The 21,647-nt window shown below is 41.4% G+C and overlaps 1 protein-coding gene across 3 annotated transcripts in view; it reads right to left on the reverse strand.

Annotated features, from left to right (window-relative positions):
- Positions 1-4,723: 4,723 nt before the first annotated feature.
- UROS (uroporphyrinogen III synthase) overlaps positions 4,724-21,647 on the reverse strand; it is a 29,086-nt gene continuing 12,162 nt past the window's right edge. For all 3 annotated transcript variants that reach the window (XM_087725972.1, XM_087725970.1, XM_087725971.1), the window contains exons 6-10: positions 21,017-21,091; positions 14,990-15,073; positions 8,608-8,693; positions 7,061-7,159; positions 4,724-5,227 (exon numbers count right to left, since the gene is read on the reverse strand). In XM_087725972.1, the coding sequence (XP_087582098.1) occupies positions 5,108-5,227; positions 7,061-7,159; positions 8,608-8,693; positions 14,990-15,073; positions 21,017-21,091 (464 nt within the window). In that variant the 3' untranslated portion in view covers positions 4,724-5,107. The remainder of the gene's footprint in view (positions 5,228-7,060; positions 7,160-8,607; positions 8,694-14,989; positions 15,074-21,016; positions 21,092-21,647) is intronic.

Here is a 21,647-nt window from a genome sequence, read left to right on the forward strand (position 1 = left end):
TCCAGTGTGGTATAGAATCATTGAACAGAATTCCTAATCTTAGCTCTGAGGTCCTAGTTACTCATTGCCCTAATTTGCATTCTGACAGCTGTTCCTCTGCTCCTGGAGACTAGAGAATAATTTGGACAGCTATCAATGCAGTTTTGGCAGAAATCAACCCCTTTCTTATGCGATTGAAGAGATGCAAGCTACTTAATTCAAATTAAATACTGTAATTAATATCTATTTGACAAACTAATTCATAATGGTTGTACTGTAGAATGAGTTAGCATCCTATGTACTGAGTTACAGCATTAACAAATCAATTATTTTGAAGGAACAGATTCCTTAAATTGGCTTGCAAATTTTGGAAGCAATCTAAACAGGAACCTCTTAGATGCATTTTACCCATCACTTTTATTTACAATTTGATAAATGTATTAATTTGCAGAAGATTACATGTAGCTTATTTTTTTTCTCCTTAACATCAATTTCTGCTTCACCAAATTTTAAACAAAAGATTTTTTAAAAGAAACAGCAGATGGTAATGCCCCTGATACAAATAAAGCTGTTTTGAACCGTAGTTCTATTACTATCTGTGTGTCTTATGTTTCATTCTCATGAGACTGATCCTTTTCAATAGAAAATGTGTCTGTAAATGAAATACCTTTGAGCTAATAGGTCCCTCAAATTCTGGTTGTTAAAATGGACATCCCTACATCTTCAAAACATTATTGTAGGTTTTAAAATGTAGCAAAACAACACACACGCTGAAATTATATAGCAATAGCAGTTAGACTCATATACCGCTTCATAGGGCTTTCAGCCCTCTCTAAGCAGTTTACAGAGTCAGCATATCGCCCCCACAGTCTGGGTCCTCATTTCACCCACCTCGGAAGGATGGAAGGCTGAGTCAACCTTGAGCCGGTGAGATTTGAACAGCCGAACTGCAGAACTGCAGTCAGCTGAAGTAGCCTGCAGTACTGCATTTAACCACTGCGCCACCTCGGCGATATACCATTATTGAATGTCTTGTTATTTCTGCACTTTAACAAAATGGTAGCATCTTCATTAGGAAGCCAGCTGTTCCTTTAACCTTATTAAGTAGCAACCACTATTACTTCTCAAAACAATATTTGCTGAAATAATGCTTTTTTAAAAAATAATAAGTGGATTTTAAAGAATGAGATATTAGATTATGAACAAGAAAGTTATCTTGCCTTTGAAATGCAGCCGATAATGCAGTTGAATGTGTGGCTCTTACGTAACTTGCATGTGAGGAGTTGACTTGAAAAGGGTTTTTGCTGTCAGAATGGAAAGCTTAAATTGATTGTCAGTGAAGAAAAATGTTCAGCGCACTTTGAAGGGAATTCTTCAGAACAGAGAGCAGTTTTGTACGAATAGAACCAGATGAGCTTCTTGCTGTGAAGGGGATGTTAAGATGTCTACCTGTTACTTTGTGTTCTGCACTGTAGATTAAATTAGATTAGATTAGATTTAATGAATTTATAGGATGCCCAATTTCGAAGGACTCCGGGCGGCTTACAACAAATACATTTTAAAAAGTAAAAAAGTTAAAAAACGAGGAAACAGAGATTTAAAAACCACATCATACACCCAGTCTAATTGGGGCTGGACCTCAGCCATGAGGTCAACAGCCCGAGGCCTGCCAGAATAGCCAGGTTTTAATAGCCTTTCGGAAGGCCATAAGAGTGGGTAGGGTCCGGATCTCTGGGGGTAGTTCGTTCCATAGGGTCGGAGTGGCTACGGAGAAGGCCCTCCCCCGGGTAGTTGCCAGCTGTCATTGTCTGCACCCGGAGACAATGCATTGGCTGCACCCGGAGAAGGCCCACCCTGTGCGATCTTATCGGTCGTTGGGAGGTATGTAGAATCAACACTGTAGCCCACTACTATGAAGCTCTTATTTGAGAACTTAAGAGTTGACATAAAAATGAAAAACAGAAGCACAACTCCTGAAGAACAGGATCTGAAATAGCAATAGCAATAGCAGTAGACTTATATACCGCTTCATAGGGCTTTCAGCCCTCTCTAAGCGGTTTACAGAGTCAGCATATTGCCCCCAACAACAATCCGGGTCCTCATTTTACCCACCTCGGAAGGATGGAAGGCTGAGTCAACCCTGAGCCGGTGAGATTTGAACCGCTGAACTGCTGATCTAGCAGTCAGCTGAAGTAGCCTGCAGTGCTGCATTTAACCACCGCGCCACCTACAATTCTACAAGAGCTGACTTGACTCTAGCTGACTGGATCATACATATAATTATGCTGACCAGTGACTACAAAAACAGCTGAATTGCTTTAGTGCCCATAAACCCTGTCCTTTATATTATATAAGCGGCAATTCTCTTCTCCCTCTATCTTTACAGTTAATGTACTTTGGCATCAGAGAGAAATTGCAGAGCAGGAACTGTCAGTTCTGAAGCCAGAGCACTAAATAACTAGTGTAATATACCTTTTGTTCTCCACTGGAGCAGTCAGGCATCATACTTTCTGTCTGAACAAATTAGAGGGATACTAATGTCTAAGCTTTCACATACTTTAGTATCATGCTTTCTAGTAAGGCATCTGAAAGACCTCTCCATTCAAAACTGCCACATAAGCTTCCCTAACAGAACAGTATCTCTCACCTTGTCATTCTATTGCATCAGCCTTGGAAAATTCACGAATAAGCGTTTGGAGACTACAACTGGTCCAGAATGCAGCCGCGCGAGCGATATTGGGTGTACCTAGATACACCCATATTACGCCCATCCTCCGTGAGCTGCACTGGCTCCCGATCGGTCTCCGAACGCGCTTCAAGGTGCTGGTCATCACCTTTAAAGCCCTACATGGCTTGGGGCCTGGATAGCTACGGGACCGTCTTCTGCCACATACCTCCCAGCGACTGATAAGATCTCACAGGGTGGGCCTTCTCCGAGTGCCGTCAACTAGACAATATCGTTTGGCGGCTCCTCGGGGGAGAGCCTTCTCTGTAGCTGCTCCGGCCCTATGGAACGATCTACCCCCAGAGATCCGGACCCTCCCCACTCTCGCGGCCTTCAACAAGTCTATTAAGACCTGGCTTTTCCGGCAGGCCTGAGGCTGTTGACCTCTTGAATGAGGTCCAGCCCCACTACGGTTGAGTGTGTGTTGTGTTTTAACCTGCTTTGTTTTCTTTACTTTTTAAACTTTTTAGTACTTTTTAAATTGTCTTTTATGTAAGCCGCCCGGAGTCCTTCGGGATTGGGCGGCATATAAGTTTATTAAACTTAACTTAATTAAACTTAACTTCAGCTTACAGATAGCAGAATCAAAAATATGAAAAACAAAGTAATCAAACATATGGTACTGTCGTCTAGAGAAGAACGTTTAGCATTTAGGTAGAACAAAGCTTTTTCATTTGTGACCCTACAGCTTCTAATTCAAGGACTTGGTCTTCCTTGTTTCCCATACGTCTCTTTTTAAAGGTGTAAGACTACCAAGGTTTTGAATTTTTATTGTGTACTTATCACGGAGGAACGTGTGTGTTAGAGTTTATTGACATTGTGTTGATTTACGGAAAGCATCTGATGAAATTGGTAATGCTTGAATTATGGAGCTCTAGATTAGTTGATGAATGTGGTAAGAATGGTTTAAGATAAAAATAAGGCATGCCTGTTGTAAAAGGAATGCTTAGCAAATGAACACCGAGCAGGGAGTAAGCTGAGGATGACTGTTTAATATATTTATGGAGAACTATAAAAGGAATGCCTGCGGGTTATCTTAGAAGTTAGTTGTTTCGGGATCTGAATATATATATATTTAAATTTTATATGCAGAATATTTTGGGCTTCTGGTAGAGAATCTGAATGAATTTTAAACAGACTGTATCATGCACAAGGAATGTGACACACACTCACAAAATGTGTGCAAAAAAAGATAATTTGCAAAGATAGAAAAGTGTAGAGATGTAAAGTAAGAGTATTGGTAAAAACTAGATTTATTTACTACTTTTTTCTTATCCAATGCCTTCAATTTAATTGGTGTTTCTCTGCCCTGCTTCCCTAAAATACAACCTGATGAATATATTTATTCAAGTATGAATATTTTTATCTTCTACTAAGGAAATGCAAAAACACGATTTAAAGCTACAATTCCGTTCCTTTTTGTGTAAACAAAGCTATCTTATCAAACATTAGTTAGATTACCCGTCATATAATCCAGGTTAGTGTATAGCAGTATTTATCACTGCTATTAATACAACAGAAGTGTTGAAAATATCAAAGATAGTGTTGTGACTCAGCAGAAGTTTGCTGTGAGTTGAGTCGGGATGCAGGAATAACAATGCAGCTGGGGCTCGTTAGTGTGGTCTTCAGGAGATAAAAGGACTGATGGTGCCACGCCCTGGTTGCAGAAGTCAACGTTCGTCGTTCGTTCATGGTTCATCGGTCATGGTTTGTTTGTGAGAGGCACTTGGATAAGTGATTTGCTTTCTGTAACCCTGATTCAAGGAGACACTTGGAGAAGTGATCTGCTTTCTTTCTGTACACCTGGTTTGGTCGTAAGAGATCTTTGTTTTTGCATTCTGTTATCTTCTTGCCAGAGACTTTATTTATGTTTATTTTGGGCTCGCAGCCAGTCTGAGCCGAGGACTGATAAAGTTATTTCCTTTTAAGTCTGTCTGCCTGTCGTCTTTGAACGAGCGAAGAAGGGGGGGCCAGACAGATGTATACTTCCAATGATTGCAGAAATAATCTAATATTAAATAGTATTTAGTATTTAGTATTTTATTGTCACTTATAGGCCGCCCTTTTCCCTGAGGGGACTCAGGGCGGCTTACAACTCATGGGAAGGGGGTGCAAGACAGAACGTAAAATAATATGTGAGTGCAAATAATAATAGCAATAAAACACAACATTCATTCAACATTCGGTTGGGGTGTATGAAGATCTTATCCCCAGGCCTGACGGGATAGCCAGATCTTAAGGGCTGTGCGGAAGCTCTGGACTGTGGTGAGGGTGCGAATCTCTACGGGGAGATCGTTCCAAATAGTAAAGAAGGTATTTTTAATTTTAGATATTTTAATTTTAATTTTAGATATTACTGCAAATTACATAATTCCAATCATAGAGTTTTCAAATGTATTACAGCTACAGACATTTTCTAAGTTCAGCAGCAAGATCCTGTGGCGTAGGACGACTGGCTGTACAGCTTACTAAGATTCCTTCACTTACAAGAGCTTCAGCTGTTGTTGGACCTATAGCAGCAAACTGAAAAGAGAGCCATGTTAGAGGATTTATTTATGCATTTATGGATATACAGTGGAGCAAAAAAGTATTTAGTCAGCCACCAATTGTGCAAGTTCTCCCACTTAAAAAGTTGAGAGAGGCCTGTAATTGACATCATAGGTAGACCTCAACTATGAGAGACAAAATGAGAAAACAAATCCAGACAATCACATTGTCTGATTTGGAAAGATATTTTTTTGCAAATTATGGTGGAAAATAAGTATTTAGTCACCTACAAACAAGCAAGATTTCTGGCTCTCCCAGACCTGTAACTTCTTCTTTAAGAGGCTCCTCTGTCCTCCACTCATTACCTGTATTAATGGCACCTGTTTGAACTTGTTAGCAGTATAAAAGACACCTGTCCAAAACCTCAAACAGTCACACTCCAAACTCCACTATGGTGAAGACCAAAGAGCTGTCGAAGGACACCAGAAACAAAATTGTAGACCTGCATCAGGCTGGGAAGACTGAATCTGCAATAGGCAAGCAGCTTGGTGTGAAGAAATCAACGGTGGGAGCAATAATTAGAAAATGGAAGACATACAAGGCCACTGATAATCTCCCTCGATCTGGGGCTCCACGTAGGATCTCACCCCATGGGGTCAAAATGATCGGTGAGCAAAAATCCCAGAACCACACGGGGGGACCTAGTGAATGACCTGCAGAGAGCTGGGACCAACGTCACCAAGGCTACCATCAGTAACACACTACGCCGCCAGGGACTCAGATCCTGCAGTGCCAGATGTGTCCCCCTGCTTAAGCCAGTACATGTCCGGGCCCGTCGGAAGTTTGCTAGAAAGCATTTGGATGATCCAGAAGAGGATTGGGAGAATGTCATATGGTCAGATGAAACCCAAGTAGAACTGTTTGGTAGAAACACAACTCGTCGTGTTTGGAGGAGAGAGAATGTTGAGTTGCATCCAAAGAACACCATACCTACTGTGAAGCACGGGGGTGGCAACATCATGCTTTGGGGCTGTTTCTCTGCAAAGGGGCCAGGACGACTGATCCGTGTACAGGAAAGAATGAATGGAGCTATATATCGTGAGATTTGGAGTGCAAACCTCCTTCCATCAGCAAGGGCATTGAAGATGAAACGTGGCTGGGTCTTTCAGCAGGACAATGATCCCAAACACACCGCCCGGGCAACAAAGGAGTGGCTTCGTAAGAAACATTTCAAAGTCCTGGAGTGGCCTAGCCAGTCTCCAGATCTCAAACCCATAGAAAACCTTTGGAGGGATTTGAAAGTCCGTGTTGCCCAGTGACAGCCCCAAAACATCACTGCTCTAGAGGAGATCTGCATGGAGGAATGGGCCAACATACCAGCAACAGTGTGTGCCAACCTTGTGAAGACTTACAGAAAACGTTTGACCTCTGTCATTGCCAACAAAGGATATATAACAAAGTATTGAGATGAACTTTTGATATTGACCAAATACCTATTTTCCACCATAATTTGCAAAAAAATTCTTTCCAAATCAGACAATGTGATTGTCCGGATTTGTTTTCTCATTTGGTCTCTCATAGTTGAGGTCTACCTATGATGTCAATTACAGCCCTCTCTCATCTTTTTAAGTGGGAGAACTTGCACAATTGGTGGTTGACTAAATACTCTTTTGCCCCACTGTATAATAATTAAACTTAAACTAAAACAGAAGTGATGGAAAAAAGCAAGATGAAATGTAGTAGAGATATGCATGCTGTGTTGATCATGAAGCCCGATTAAAAAAATATGTTCAATGAATTTATGGCCTTCAGATCAATTCTGTAGCAGTTATAAAATGCTATGTGTCAAAATTCTGGTGTAAAACATACCTTAATTTGAGAAACGAAATCCCCTGACAACTTCAAGATTTGCTTCAGACAATATTTGACACCAGAAGGGCTGAAGAAAATAACACTAGCCGGAACACCCTGTTCAAATGAAAATATTGAGAGGGGGAACAGATATTTCTTTATGTGTTCAGTTTTCCAATACTCATAGACTCTTTAAAAAGATAAGTTGCTTCAGAAGTTAAAAGTCACCTTCCTTCCTAATTTAGGCACATGAGTGCCATGGAAATGGCACTGCATTATGTTCAGCAAAACCACTCTACTACCAGATCAAAGAATGGCCACTTGGAAGCTGGGAAGCCCATTTGGCAAAAGCCCTACATGGCCTAGGCCAGTGTTTCTCAACCTTGGCAACTTGAAGATGTCTGGACTTCAACTCCCAGAATTCCCCAGCCAGCATCCGCTGGCTGGGGAATTCTGGGAGTTGAAGTCCGGACATCTTCAAGTTGCCAAGGTTGAGAAACACTGGCCTAGGACCTGGCTATCTGCGAGACCGCCTCCTGCCATGTTCCTCCCAACGGCCGATAAGATCTTATAGGCTGGGCCTCCTCCGGGTACCATCAACCGGGCAATGCCGGCTGGCGACCCCCCCGGGGGAGGGCCTTCTCTGTAGCTGCTCCGGCCCTGTGGAACGATCTACCCGCAGAGATCCGGACCCTTCCCACTCTCTCGGCCTTCCGAAAAGCCACTAAAACCTGGCTGTTCTGGCAGGCCTGGGGCTGTTGACCCTATAAATGAGGTCCAGCCCCATCTAGGTTTGAGTGCATGGTGTGTTGTTTTTAAATCTGTTTTTCTCTTTTCTCTATATTTTTTATTTTATTTTATTCTTGTATTTGTAAGTCACCCGGAGTCCTACGGGATTGGGCGCCATATAAATTTATTAAATTACAATTAAATTACAATTACAATTGTGAATGCTGTCATATAATGGTTACCAGAATGCCTGTCAGTTCACAAAGCCATAGAAATTCTCCCTCAGTAGCAGGGCAAAATATCTCCAAGGCATTTGCTTAGTCTAACCCTGTGATGGTGAACACAGGTGACACATTGAGCCATATCTGCTGGCACGCCAGCTGTTATCTCCGGAGTGCATGCGCGTGCTGGCCAGCTGATTTTCGGCCTTCTGGAGGGCTGGAGGAGGCCGTTTTTGCCCTCCCCAGGCCTTAGGAAAGCCTCTGGAGTCTGGAGAGGGCAAAAAACAAGGCCCAATGGGCTAACCGGAAGTTTGGGAACAAACTTGACCCGTTGGGGCCGTTTTTCCCTCCCCAGGCTTCAGGAAAGCCTCCGGAGCCTGGGAAGGGGTTGTGCGTCCATATGCGGGAAGATCATGCGTGTATGCGCAGGTGGGTGGAGAGGATTGAATTGGTGTGGGCATACCTGCGCGCATGATAGCACACATGGACAATTTTGGTACGCCATAAGAAAATGGTTTGCCATCACTGGTCTACCCTCTGTTCAACGGTAACTGTACCAGATAAATAAATGGAAGGCAGTGTCTTGAACTCAAGATGACTCAGAAAACAAAATACCTCTTGTGAGAAATAATTCGTCAAGGATTCCTGGAGGTCAGGATGTTGACTGGTTTGATAAACAGTAACAGATTCCAACATAATATCTGCAATGTAAAGAGTGAAACTTAGTTGTGATTTAAGTCTTCATTAAATTGTTCAATTCAAACATGGATGGAAATATATTTAAACCAAAATTCATTCTTTTCGTCTACCTGAAATGCAAACAAAGCCAGCCGATCATGAAACCAAACTTCTTATCAATACTTTAGAGGTATATTGTCAGGATACAAATTCTGAATAATTTACGACACTATGTGGCCATTTAATCTTTATGAAAAGATGTTACCAGAACACTATCAAGGAATATGATCAAAACAGAGTAAAAATCCTATGACATACTTTAATACTAATGTGAAGATGTGGGTTCACTGACAAATGCACGCACGACCAATGCGCGCACGACAAATGCGTGCCGACAAAACCGCGGCGAGAAAACCGTGATGTCAAAATCGTGCCCACAACAGTGTGCCGACAAAAGCGCGCCATCAGCAAACAACACAAAAACAAAGTAATAACCCTAACCCTGAACCTAACCCTAACCCTAACCCTAATCGAACTTTTGTGGGTGCGCTGTTGTGGGTGCGCTGTTGTGGGTACAATTTCGCCATCACGGTTTTCTCGCCGCGGTTTTGTCGGCGCGCATTTGTCGTGCGCGCATTTGTCGGGTCACGGAAGATGTGTAAAAGGATTTAAGAATAGTTGGGCAAAGACATTGCTCATAGAAGAGAAGAAAATGCTAATTCTAACCAAATTCAAAATGTATTCTTTCTAAAGGTACCAGATAAAGGCAGTCTCATTAATATAGCAGCTTTGAAAGAAAAATAGAGAAATTCAAGTCACATAATAAAATGTAATTGATTGGGCAATCTGTCTCAGAATAGATAATGAAAGCATTTTAGCAACGATGAAATGACATTAGTTTGGAAGTATTTCTACCTATAGATTATGTCACAATTCAATATGTGAAAATAATACTTGAAAAGATCAAACAATCCACATTTCCAAAATTCCAAAATTATCAACTAAACAGGCAGCAATAATATTAACTTTAGCTGGATAAAAATGTGCCTCTAAAGGAAGCAGTAATACCTGATTCAAAATCTGGATCACCATTGATCAAAAGTAACATCTTAAATGAGGGGAACTGTGTTTTTTTTTAATTACCGTATTTTTCAGAGTATAAGACGCACCATTTTTCCTCAAAAAAGAGGCAGAAAATCTGGGTGCGTCTTATACACTGAATGCAGCATTTTTTGCCTCCCAAAGCCCCACCCCTTCACCAAAATGGCCATGCATACCCTTATGGAGGCTTTCAGAGAGCTCCTGGGGGCTGGGAAGGGCACAAATGAGCAAAAAAGGGTCGTTTTTGCCTCCCGCCCAGCCCCCAGCAGCACTCCATAAGCCTCCATAAGGCTATGCATACAATTTTTTTGACAAAAACAGACCTGTTTTCGCGAAAAACGGGCCATTTTTTGCTCGTTTTTGGCCCACCCCAAGGCTATTCATGCCTTTTTTGGGGGGGGAAACGAGCCCATTTTTGTGAAACGGGCCATTTTGGGGAGGTTTGCAGAGTGCAACAACTTTTTTTTTTCCTTTTGGAAAGCTCGTTAACTGATTGATGAGAATTACATTGATCAAGTGCTGTGCCAGCAGAAACACCAACCTATCTGCTGTATTTCTCTCTCTCTCTCTCTCTGGTTATCCCTCTACCTACCTACCTCTACACACACACACACACTCTATTTCTCTCTCTCTTTCCCTTTATCTACCTAACTCTCTCTCTCTCTCCCTACCTATCTACTGTATTTCTCTCTCTCTCTCTCTCTCTCTCTCTCTCTCTCTCTCTCTCTCTCTCTCTCTCTCTATTTCTCTCTATCCCTCTACCTATCTACTACCTACCTACCTACCTACCTACCTATTTCTCTCTATTCCTCTCTCTCTCTCTTCTATCCCTTTACCTACCTATCTACCCACCTATCTCTCTCTCTCTCCCCCTACCTATCTACTCTATTTCTCTATTTCCCTCTATCCCTCTACCTACCAACCTACCTACTCTCTCTCACTCTCTCTTCCTACCTACCTACTGTATTTCTCTATCTCTCTATCTCTCTCTATCCCTCTATCTACCTACCTACTTTTTTTAAAAAAATGCCTCTTCAAAACCTTGGTGCGTCTTATACTCCGGTGCGTCTTATACTCTGAAAAATACGTTAAGTGGAATAATGCTTATGGATGAAAGTTTCTGTTGAAATTTCAGATTATACAGTATTTGAGCATAGTAAAACATCAGACATAGAAGGATATCTGTCCTTTGGAAGTAAAAAAAAAAAAGAAGCAAGATTTGAAAAGTGGAATAGAATTATTGAAACAAAAGAATAATTTTGTAGTTAAACCATATGGGAAAGTAAATTGCATACTGTATATCCTGAGGTATAAAGCATATACAGTGTACAGCAGTGGTTCTCAACCTGTGGGTTAGGACCCCTTTGGGGGTCGAACGACCCTTTCACAGGGGTCGCCTAAGACCATCGGAAAACACATATTTTCGATGGTCTTAGGAACCAAGACACCAATTTTATGGTTGGGGGTCACCACAACATGAGGAACTGTATTAAGATTGGGAAGATTGAGAACCACTGGTCTACAGGAACGTTCTCTGTACTCCATGCTCTGCACCTCAAGCAACTGATTGTGTATATGGAAGAATCCTAACTATACAGCGGAGGAATATTTTCTAATGTAAAATTTTGTGAGGATATATCACAGATTTTCCACTGACTGGGTGTTTCCAAGATAGGAAGAAATGTGACACAGTTTGATGGCTCTTGAGAATTTGTTTTTGTTTTAGAACAACGAGATTTAGAACAACAACCATAATTAGTTTACTGTCAGCAGATGGTAGTCATAAAGCCTATTTAGGATTTCCTCTGCTATTTTAAAAAGGATAAAACCAATTAACTGAGCATTATAGGAGTGAGATGACAGACTAATACTCCTTTCCGATGTCACACGTATTGATATAAATGGCACACTATTAACTTTCTTCCATTTTTGTGTTGTCCTTAAAAGAATTAATAAGCTGGCCATAATTCAATGTTTTACTTGTCAATGCTGTGAAAACAGGCATCTGTGCAAGATTAATTATGTGTAGGGGTGACAGAGAAAACACAAATGAATGTCATCTCAAATATGACCATAAAAACTTGTTTTCAAGATCACTGCCATCATTTTAAAAATAATGAACCCATCGGCGTATTCCTTATGCCAAAGGAACTTGGTTAGCAGACGTAAAAAGTGGTTCATCTTTGACAGCTAAAAATCCTCTCAAGTGTTTGAGTGACAAGTACACTTCAAAAATAATATAAGCGCTGTCAGGGCTATTACTAAGGGTTGTTTATTTATTGGATTTGTTCCCATCTCAATCTGCAAACTCTAAGCACTTACAGTAAATTTTATTTATGCCTAGAAGACATGTCAGTCTTCGTAAGATCTTCTGAGTCAAGATGTTATTCCGTATGTCTTAAAACAATTGGGGCTTAGTTTTTTTTTCATTGCACTTTCGTTGGAGTGAGTTGACATTACAGAGATTAGGTTGCACAGTAATATACCAACCACGGCGATGTCTTATCTGTTCATTACATAGAACTAGAAATGGAAAACAACAGTTGCTCATCTGTAACTGTAGTTCTAGTGGCATCTATGGGTTCCACCACAAAACCGCGGTAGACTAAAGCGCGCTCGACGAAACCGCGTACCTGATGTCATCACAGCGCGACGAAAACAGCACGCTGTGAGCGGTAAAGTTAAAATTAACGCGTAAACCTAAACCTAACCCCCCCCAAACCTAACCCTAAACCTAACCCTAAACCTAACCCTTAACCTAACCCTAAACCTAACCCTTAACCTAACGCTAAACCTAACGCTAACCCTTAACCTAACCCTAAACCTAACCCTTAACGTAACCCTAAACCTAACCCTAACCCTTAACCTAACCCTAACCCTAACCCTAAACCTAACCCTTACCTTTACGTGAATCGGCTTGCTTTAAAAGCGCTTTTTAAAGCGCCCTTTTTTCTCCGCGGTAGTATTTGTCGCGCTGCTGATGACGTCAGGTACGCGCTTTAATCGGGCGCGCTTTAGTGGACCGCGGTTTTGTCGTGCCACGGCATCTATGAATCACGCATATCGTTATTCCAGTCTGTGCTGACATTGTTAGAACATTCTAGAGCTCAGCTGGATTTTGGCAGGACCACAAGAGTCCCATCCACTGCACACACTTGGATTCTTAGCTGTTCTGATCCCCCACCCTTCTCCGTTCAGGAACGAAAGCCAAACAGACGTACAAAAGAATATTTTAATCAGTCCCGGCTCTTGCTGGCGGCGAGCCCAAAAGAAACAAAGATAATTGCTGTGGCAAAAGTCCTATAACTCACACAGCACCGCCAAACAGACTTCTCTTATCAAGCCACTTATCCAAGTTGGCTTCTCTCGATTTGTGAACGCAAATGAGAACGTTGACTTCTGTCACCAGGACGTGGCACCAGCAGTCTCTTTTATCAGCAGGAGGGGATCTTGATCAGCATCAGCTGTTCGCAATCACCTCCTGTAGTTACTCCATTGTTCTTTACGCTGAGTAGCCCTGCGCCTGCATGCATCCTGATACAACTCCCAAATGTTTTCCTGAACATTCCCTCTGATCCAATGCTCTGCCGCCACCTGGTGGCCAATCCGTCTCTCCTCGCCCTGTTCGGAGTCGACACCCTGTCCAGGGTCCTCCACCTCCTCCAAGGCCAACTCATAAGACCCCTCGCTCTCGGAGTCTGGCGGCAGCTCCAACAGCTCCTGCCGGGCCACAACCCTTAGCTTAGTTTCTTAAGATCCGTCCAGAACAAACATGGTGACTACAGTATGTTGTCTTTTTTAAAAAATGGAGTTGAAATAAAGTATATGAAAGTCAAGGTAATTAGGCAATTTCCAAGTTTTAGATAAACATGTTAACGGCAGCAGTGTAGAAGATCATTCTGACAAGAGAAAGATCATGTCAATGACCAAAGGATTATTATAAAGAAGAAACGGGACAATGGATATCTCACTCTTGAAAAAGAAGACAGAGGAGAATATGACAGTACTTCCAAATACCTACAGGGACCGTCGTACAGAAAGATATAGCAATAGCAATAGCAGTTAGACTTATATACCGCTTCATAGGGCTTTCAACCCTCTCTAAGCGGTTTACAGAGTCAGCATATCGCTCCCACAGTCTAGGTCCTCATTTCACCCACCTCGGAAGGATGGAAGGCTGAGTCGACCTTGAGCCGGTGAGATTAGAACCGCTGAACTGCAGATAACAGTCAGCTGAAGTGGCCTGCAGTACTGCACCCTAACCACTGCGCCACCTCGGATTTGTTATCTAGCAGCCCAGAAACGAAAACACAGGTGTCAAACTCATGACGTCATGTTGTCGTCACATGATGTATCGCAACTATTTTCTCGTTCGCTAAACCGGGGATGGGCATGGTCAGCGTGTGACACATCTGGGCCACAAGTTTGACACCCCTGATCTAGAATATCAGATAATAATCGTGTTACAGAAAGGCAGATTCTGGAAAAAACGTTAAGCCTGTGAGTAAAAAATAAGGTAGCAGAACTAATCCCTGAGACACATCGTGAATTCCCTTAACTAGATCTGTGCAAGTAGAGTTTGCAGAGCCATCGGGGGGGGGGGGGGGGGGAGAGTTTCAGTTTTAATTCCTGCACTATGGAGAATTGCATATTTTGAGGCTTTTTCCAACTCTTTGAGGTCTATAATTTATTAATTTTTTTATCCCACCTTCATTATTTTTTATAAATAACTCAAGGTGGCAGAAATACCTAATGCTATGTTCCCCACAACAACAACACTGTGTGGCGAGTTGGGTTAGCTTTTTTTTTCCTTGTGTAAATGTGTTTTATTTTCCATTTCCATTTTCGTACAGTCACACATATACTGTACAGAACCGGGGCCCTATAACATTAAACAATAAACACAGCCATTCCTCTTGTCAATAATACCCCCCAAAATAGAAACCCAATGTACCTCTTCGACCCTCCATACACCCTTTCTTTCGCCCCCCTCCAACTTTCCGTCTTCCCACCATCATTCCCCTCTACCCTACTTTCCCTCCCCCTCTACCACACCTCTCTCCCAATACACTCCCTCCCTTCCTTCTCACCCTCCCTCCAATCCTCTCTCCCACGCTCTCTACCCCGCGAGTTGGGTTAGCTTAACAGACATTATCTTATTCCCTCTGAGCTTCTTGGAGTAGAAAACTACTGCTCAAAAATACGTTTTATGTCAAACCTTTGTCCTTGAGCATTGTTGGAAGCGTTTCCCTTTTCAGAGCACCACATGGAAAAAGAAGAGGCAATGAATTGGATGGCTCCCCTGTTTAAGAAATAAAAAGGGATTTAATTCAGTACGGCATTTTAAGCACGAGGAGCAGAAAGCAATGCTTTAAAGTGGCCACATGCTAAAACAACGTAAGAAGTGCAATGTGTTTGACTTGTATACCTACAATTGCTGAAAACATTTAATGCTCAAAACTAAACACACATCCCATAGAGTAGAAGCTACTTAGCATGTAAATTAAAAAGGAATCCATTGCCAAGTTACAGATGTTTGCCTAAAAAGATGTGGCAAAAAGATTAATCGCCTTGCTCTTCTTGTGCTATTCAACAGAGAGCTCGGAGCACAATGCTTCCAAACATTTTAATACATTTTCTCCTCCCATTCTGCCATTTGGCATTCTTCAGACTTCACATACAGGCACACGTGTAGAAAGTTAAAAGACTCAATTTAGCAGGATAAATTCATCTTCCGCGCAAAAGGAAAAGGTCAAGACAGTCACGGGAAGGAGCAGCTTGCTTTGAAAAGAGGCCCCAGTTCTAATTGGTGTTTCTGTTGTTATTGACGGCAGCCAACATCCTTTTTAACCTTAGGACAGATTGTTAATTGGAATTATATCTATCACTTTCTCATCTTTCAAGAGGATATTCCCGTAATCACTAGTTCTGCTGGAACAAATACTGGGATTTAAAGAAAAAAAAATAAGTTCTTTGCTTATTCACTTCCATGAGAGTTTTTCCTAATATTTTCGGTTCCACCGCAAAACCGCGTTCGACTAAAGGGCGCTCGACGAAACCGCGTAGCTGACGTCATCACAGCGCGACAACAGCGCAGAGAAAAAAGCACGCTGTAAACACTAAACCTAAAATTAACCCCTAAACCTAACCCCCCTAAACCTAACCCTTAACCTAACCCTAAACCTAACCCTAAACCTAACCCTAAACATAACCCTTAACCTAACGCTAAACCTAATCCTAACCCTTAACCTAACCCTAACCCTAACCCTAACCCTTAACCTAACCCTAAACCTAATCCTAACCCTTAACCTAACCCTAAACCTAACCCTAAACCTAACCCTTACCTTAACTTGAATCGGCTTGCTTTCAAAGCGCTATTTAAAGCGCCCTTCTTTCTCCGCGCTCGCTGTTGTCGCCCTGTTGATGACGTCAGCGACGCGGTTTAATCGGGCGCGCTTTAGTCGAGCGCGGTTTTGTCGTGCCACGATATTTTCTCATTAATTTTAATATTGAGACAAGCCATACCTACTTAGGAACATTACAAATGGCAAGGTTGAAGGTAGCATCATTAGTTCTTGTGTTTTGAATGTTCAGATATACATGCCAACACTTTGCAACCAGAATGGTACCACTTATGTAAAGACAGCAGAGAGCAGTGAGAGGTTTTTATTATTATTATTATTATTTAATGGATTTATAGGCTGCCCAATCCCGGAGGACTCCGGGCGGCTTACAAACAAAAGAAAGTAATTAGTAAAACATAAAAGAAAACAATTTAAAACATCATCATGCACCCAATCTAGTCGGGGGTGGACCTCACTAATGAGGTCAACAGCCCCAAGCCTGCCGGAATAGCCAGGTTTTAACGGCTTCTCGGAAGGCCATGAGAGTGGGTAAGGTCCGGATCTCTGGGGGTAGTTCATTCCATAGGGTCGGAGCGGCCACAGAGAAGGCCCTCCTCCGGGGAGCCACCAACCGACACTGGCTGGCTGACGGCACCCGAAGGAGGCCCACCCTGTGTGATCTCACCGGCCGTAGGGAGGTATGCGGCAGTGGGCGGTCTTGCAGGTATCCTGGTCCTAAGCCATGTAGGGCTTTAAAGGTAATGACCAGCACCTTGAATTGCGATCGGAGACCAATAGGAAGCCAGTGCAGCTCGCGGAGGATAGGTGTAATGTGGGTGTATCTTGGTACACCCAATATTGCTCACGCGGCTGCATTCTGGACTAATTGTAGTCTCCGAACGCTTTTCAGGGGCAGCCCCATGTAGACAAAGTGCAAACTTAGTTCCAGTACAAATAAACATTTAGGAGAGAAAATGAAAGGGAACGATAACATTAGGTTCATGGCTTATTAATAGTTGGAACATAAAATTGGGAAGGAAGGATGAAATGTAAGAGGAAGGGCTACCTAGGATGGCCTGAAAAGAATCATTTGATTGAGTTGAGCAGCTATAGAAATGGAATGAATGAATGAATGAATGAATGAATGAATGAATACATACATACATACATACATACATACATACATACATACATACATACATACATACGGCAGATAGGGCAAAGGATTGGTAACCTTTGGTGCAGTTTACCTGCTATATAAAAAGGAATATTTTTTTTCATTTTTCTTGGTCCTCACTATTGCCAAAAATGGCATCAGCTAGACAAAAATGAGATATGTCAGCACACATCTTTAGGAGGAAAAACTTTGGGAGTCAACCCATGAACATTGTAAAGAGAGCAAATAGAATAATTTGATTTTATTAGGTTCTATTTATAGATAGTCCCCATTGTATAACTGTAATGGTAATGTAGCCTGCCCATTATGGTCAAATGTCATGACCGTTGTAAATTGGGTTAGTCATGTGACCGATCCAATCGATCCACCTTTTTTTAATGGTGAACCCTGTGGTGAAAAAATGAATGCTGTTGTCATTAAGCTAAGGTGACCAGATTTTAACATTGGTAAAGAGGGACACCATTGACAGGGGTGGTGGTGGTGGTTCTTGATTAAAATATTTTTTAAAAAATTGGGACTTTTTAAAAATGCCACGGGATGCGGGACAAATTATGAAATATCGTGACTGTCCCGCCAAAAGCGGGACGTCTGGTCACCTTACATTAAGCAAACTCATTGCAGTTCCCAAATGCAGTTTGATGCAGTTTTTGCTGAATATTGGAAGTAACTGATTTTTCAAGAAAACTGTTATAAAGCATAGTCACATGACCACAGGACCCTGAAAATGGCCATAAATTTGGCTGTGTTGCCAAGCACCTGAAATGCGGTCAGCTGACCTTACAGACTGATATAAACAAGGCTTGGATGTGAACATCAACTGGTAATTTCCAATACGGGTTTGTCCCATTCCGATGGTGTTCTGCATCTCCAGCAAGAGTGCAGTTATCATGTCTCCTTTGCTTGTGGTGCCCTTATAATTGTAAGGGATTTAAAGATAATTGAAGACCTTTTGATTTTATTAGCATCCCAAAAGCAGCACTTGCTTCCTAAGAGCAAACAGTGCCTATTTTTTAAAAAAACGGCTGAGATACTTATTTTAAATATTCTAAAGTATTTTTGCCTTTGAAGATTCATAATTGAACAAAATCTAATAATCAATGGATGGGCCTTATTAAGATCTAATCATTTTCCCCAGAATAACCTTATGTTTTAACAGGCACCACAGAGATGTCAGTAACACGAAGCAAAAATAAAATTGAGGCAAAATGCAGAGATAAAAGGAAAATACATTAGCTTCGTTGCTTCTGAAGGTTTAAGCCAATGGGATTCCTGAGAAGAAAAGCTAATCCTTTTAAATTGGTTTAGAACAAAATAATAACATTTTGTTAGCAGTAGACAATTTAACAAGGACAGACCGCAAAATGTTTTCTTTCTATATAACCACCTACATGTGGCATTACATTGTGAAAAACCTGGAAGATTTATCTTGGGAAAAAGACAAATATTGATGTTCCCTATTCAATTAAGGGAGCAACTAACCTTTTTAGCACAATAGATCAGCCAAAACCAATACCAAAAATAAAGCTACTTGAATAACAGCAACTACCCTGGATCCAAACTAACATAGTTGTATTTTGGCCCAATGCAACCCAGTGAGGAAATTTTAAGTGTCTTTGGTTTATATGTCCAAACAATTGTAGAACTAAAGTGCTGTATGAATGTGTGACCCGACAAATGCGCGCACAACAAAAGCGCGCCGACAAAACTGCGGCGAGAAAACCGCGAGATCAAAATCGTGCCCACAACAGCGCACCGACAACAGTGCGTCGACAAAAGCACAATTAGGTTAAGGTAAGGATTAGGGTTAGGTTTAGGTTTAGGGTTGGGGTTAGGGTTATTAATTTGTTTTCGCGTTGTTTGTTGATGGCACGCTTTTGTCAGCGCGCTGTTGTGGGCGCGCTGTTGTGGGCGCGATTTCAACATCACTGTTTTCTCGCCACGGTTTTGTCGGCGCGCTTTTGTCGTGCGCGCATTTGTCAGTGAACCGTATGAATGATGTATTTTAAATTTTCTACTATCAATTACCTTTGTTTTAACTAACATGTAGTTCTTGTGTTTTCATAAAAATTTCAGGAGAAATTCAAAACAAAATTAAATAGGGAATTGGCATGCTGTAAAATAAGGCACCCATTTTTAGCCTTAACTTACACAATGTCTCCACATCTTACTACAGCTGCAGATCCAATAGAAGTTTAAAAACAATAAAAAAAATCGGTTCATGCATTGTGTGAAAGTACATTGACTGGCTCAGTAAAAAGAAAAAGAAATCTCAAGAGTTATAGAAAATGTTATAGGAAATCAGAAAGGATAGTAAGGAAAATAAAAGGATTACTTCTGATAAATGGTTGCTGTGACACTGGCCAATACCCACTGTATTGGGTATTACATAAATAACACCCCCATAACAGCCATTTTGGGGCGTGTTTTAACTGATATGCTCTCAAAATGCCAAATATGACAATTGGTCCAAAAAGTTGTTTTGCCATAGTAACAGGGTTCCACCACAAAAGCGCGTAGGACAAAATCGCGCTCGACAAAAGCGCGCTGTGACGTCATCACAGCGCGACGAAATAGTTCGAAAAAATGTAAAAATAAAGCTAAAACCTTCCCCTAACCCCCCCAAACCTAACCCTAAACCTAACCCTAAACCTAACTCTTAACCTAACCCTAAACCTAACCCTAAACCTAACCGTTAAAGTAACGAAAAACCTAACGCTAACCCTTAACCTAACCCTAACGCTAACGCTAACGCTCTAAAGCTAACCCTAACCCTTAACCTAACCCTAACCCTAACCCTAAACCTAACCCTTACCTTTATGTGAATCGGCTTGCTTTAATTTAATTTTTATTAATTTTTATTTGAATTTTTCGATCTTTTTCGTCGCGCTGTGATGACGTCAAAGGCGCGATTTTGTCGATCGCGCTTTTGTCGTCCGCGCTTTTGACGGGTCACGAGTAACAGAGGTGGGTTCCTACCAGTTCGCACCTATTCGGTAGAACCGGTTCGTCAAATCTACCGAACCGGTTAGAAGAGGCTCCACCAGTGGACCCGGAAAGCAGGCCACACCTACAGAAGAGGTTCCAAAAAGTTTTGAAACCCACCACTGGTCCTTGGATATGATTATTCTACACTATCATGCTCCTATTTATAAAACTCAGTGCCTCTGTGAAAGGTAAGGATGACGACTGTGTTTGTGGTGCAATCAGAACATTGTGTGTGTTGAAGTTGTTTTAACGCAAACCAAAGATGCCTTTTAAAAAACAAGTTTACATCCTATTCTTATGCATGCCAGTGCTGTGTGTGAGGTAATTTAAGGTGGTTCTGACAAGTGTCGTCGGCATCTTCATATCCGGTTACATGGGCGGCAAGCCATTCCCATCCGGTCACATGGGTGGCAAGCCACTCCCACAAATGAGGCCACACCCACCCGGGCTGGGGTTTGACATTTTAATCATGTGAAGAACCAGGTTTCCCCCTCCAAACTAACACTCCATTTTAGTGTTTATATTTCTGTTGTGAAATGCCACAGGATGCTATTTTTTGCTATTGCTGTTGATACATATTTCAAGTATAATGAGAAGTTTTTGGAACGGTTTTCATTGTTACCCAGCGGAGAAAACATTGTGTATTTTATGTAGACCATAAAATGAGATCATTGTAACATATACATACTGAAGATGATAAAGTCATACACTTGTCATTGAAACTTATGTTTCCACTTACGGGAGCAAATGAATCCCGCTAGTTTTTCAGCATTTCCACAATCTTCTCCTTGTGGTTTGAGGCCTATTTCAGTTACTGACAGGAAGAGGAGGAAGAAGAGGAGGAGATAAGATTGAAGTCTTATTTTATAGTCATTTAAAAGTAGAATTTTGTTTTAAAATTATCATATGCAATCCAGAGACTTGATCGACGATGGAGGTACAAGAAAATTGTGTAGCAACATGGTTACATCACGTTAGTTGTTCACCCTAATTTTGGTAACCAGATCACTGTAATTAGGCAAAATATTACTATTTTTACATGTAGTATGAATAAAAATATGTTAGCGTTATACTTTTCTGAAAAACATGGCTGCTGTCTCATCTATTTGGTTCCTAATGTTATTTTTGCAGTAACTTAGCCACTCTATAGTGGCAATCATTACAAAAACAACAGCAGGTTCGCAATCTAGGAAGACAATGAAAATATGAGATTATATTGCTACAAAGAGAACATTTTCAGATGATACTTAAAGTAAGGTTGAGTTAAAATATTTCATGCACACAAATAGCTGTGGCTCCAGTGGAACTGAAGGGGGGGAATATTTGATGGCTTTTAAGGAGTGGATATATTCAATGTATTTTTAAAGGTG

Source organism: Thamnophis sirtalis, unplaced genomic scaffold (genome assembly GCF_051295495.1).
Source record: "Thamnophis sirtalis isolate CommonGarterSnake01/CBP01778 unplaced genomic scaffold, rThaSir2_p1.2 scaffold_11, whole genome shotgun sequence".
NCBI lineage: Eukaryota > Metazoa > Chordata > Lepidosauria > Squamata > Natricidae > Thamnophis > Thamnophis sirtalis.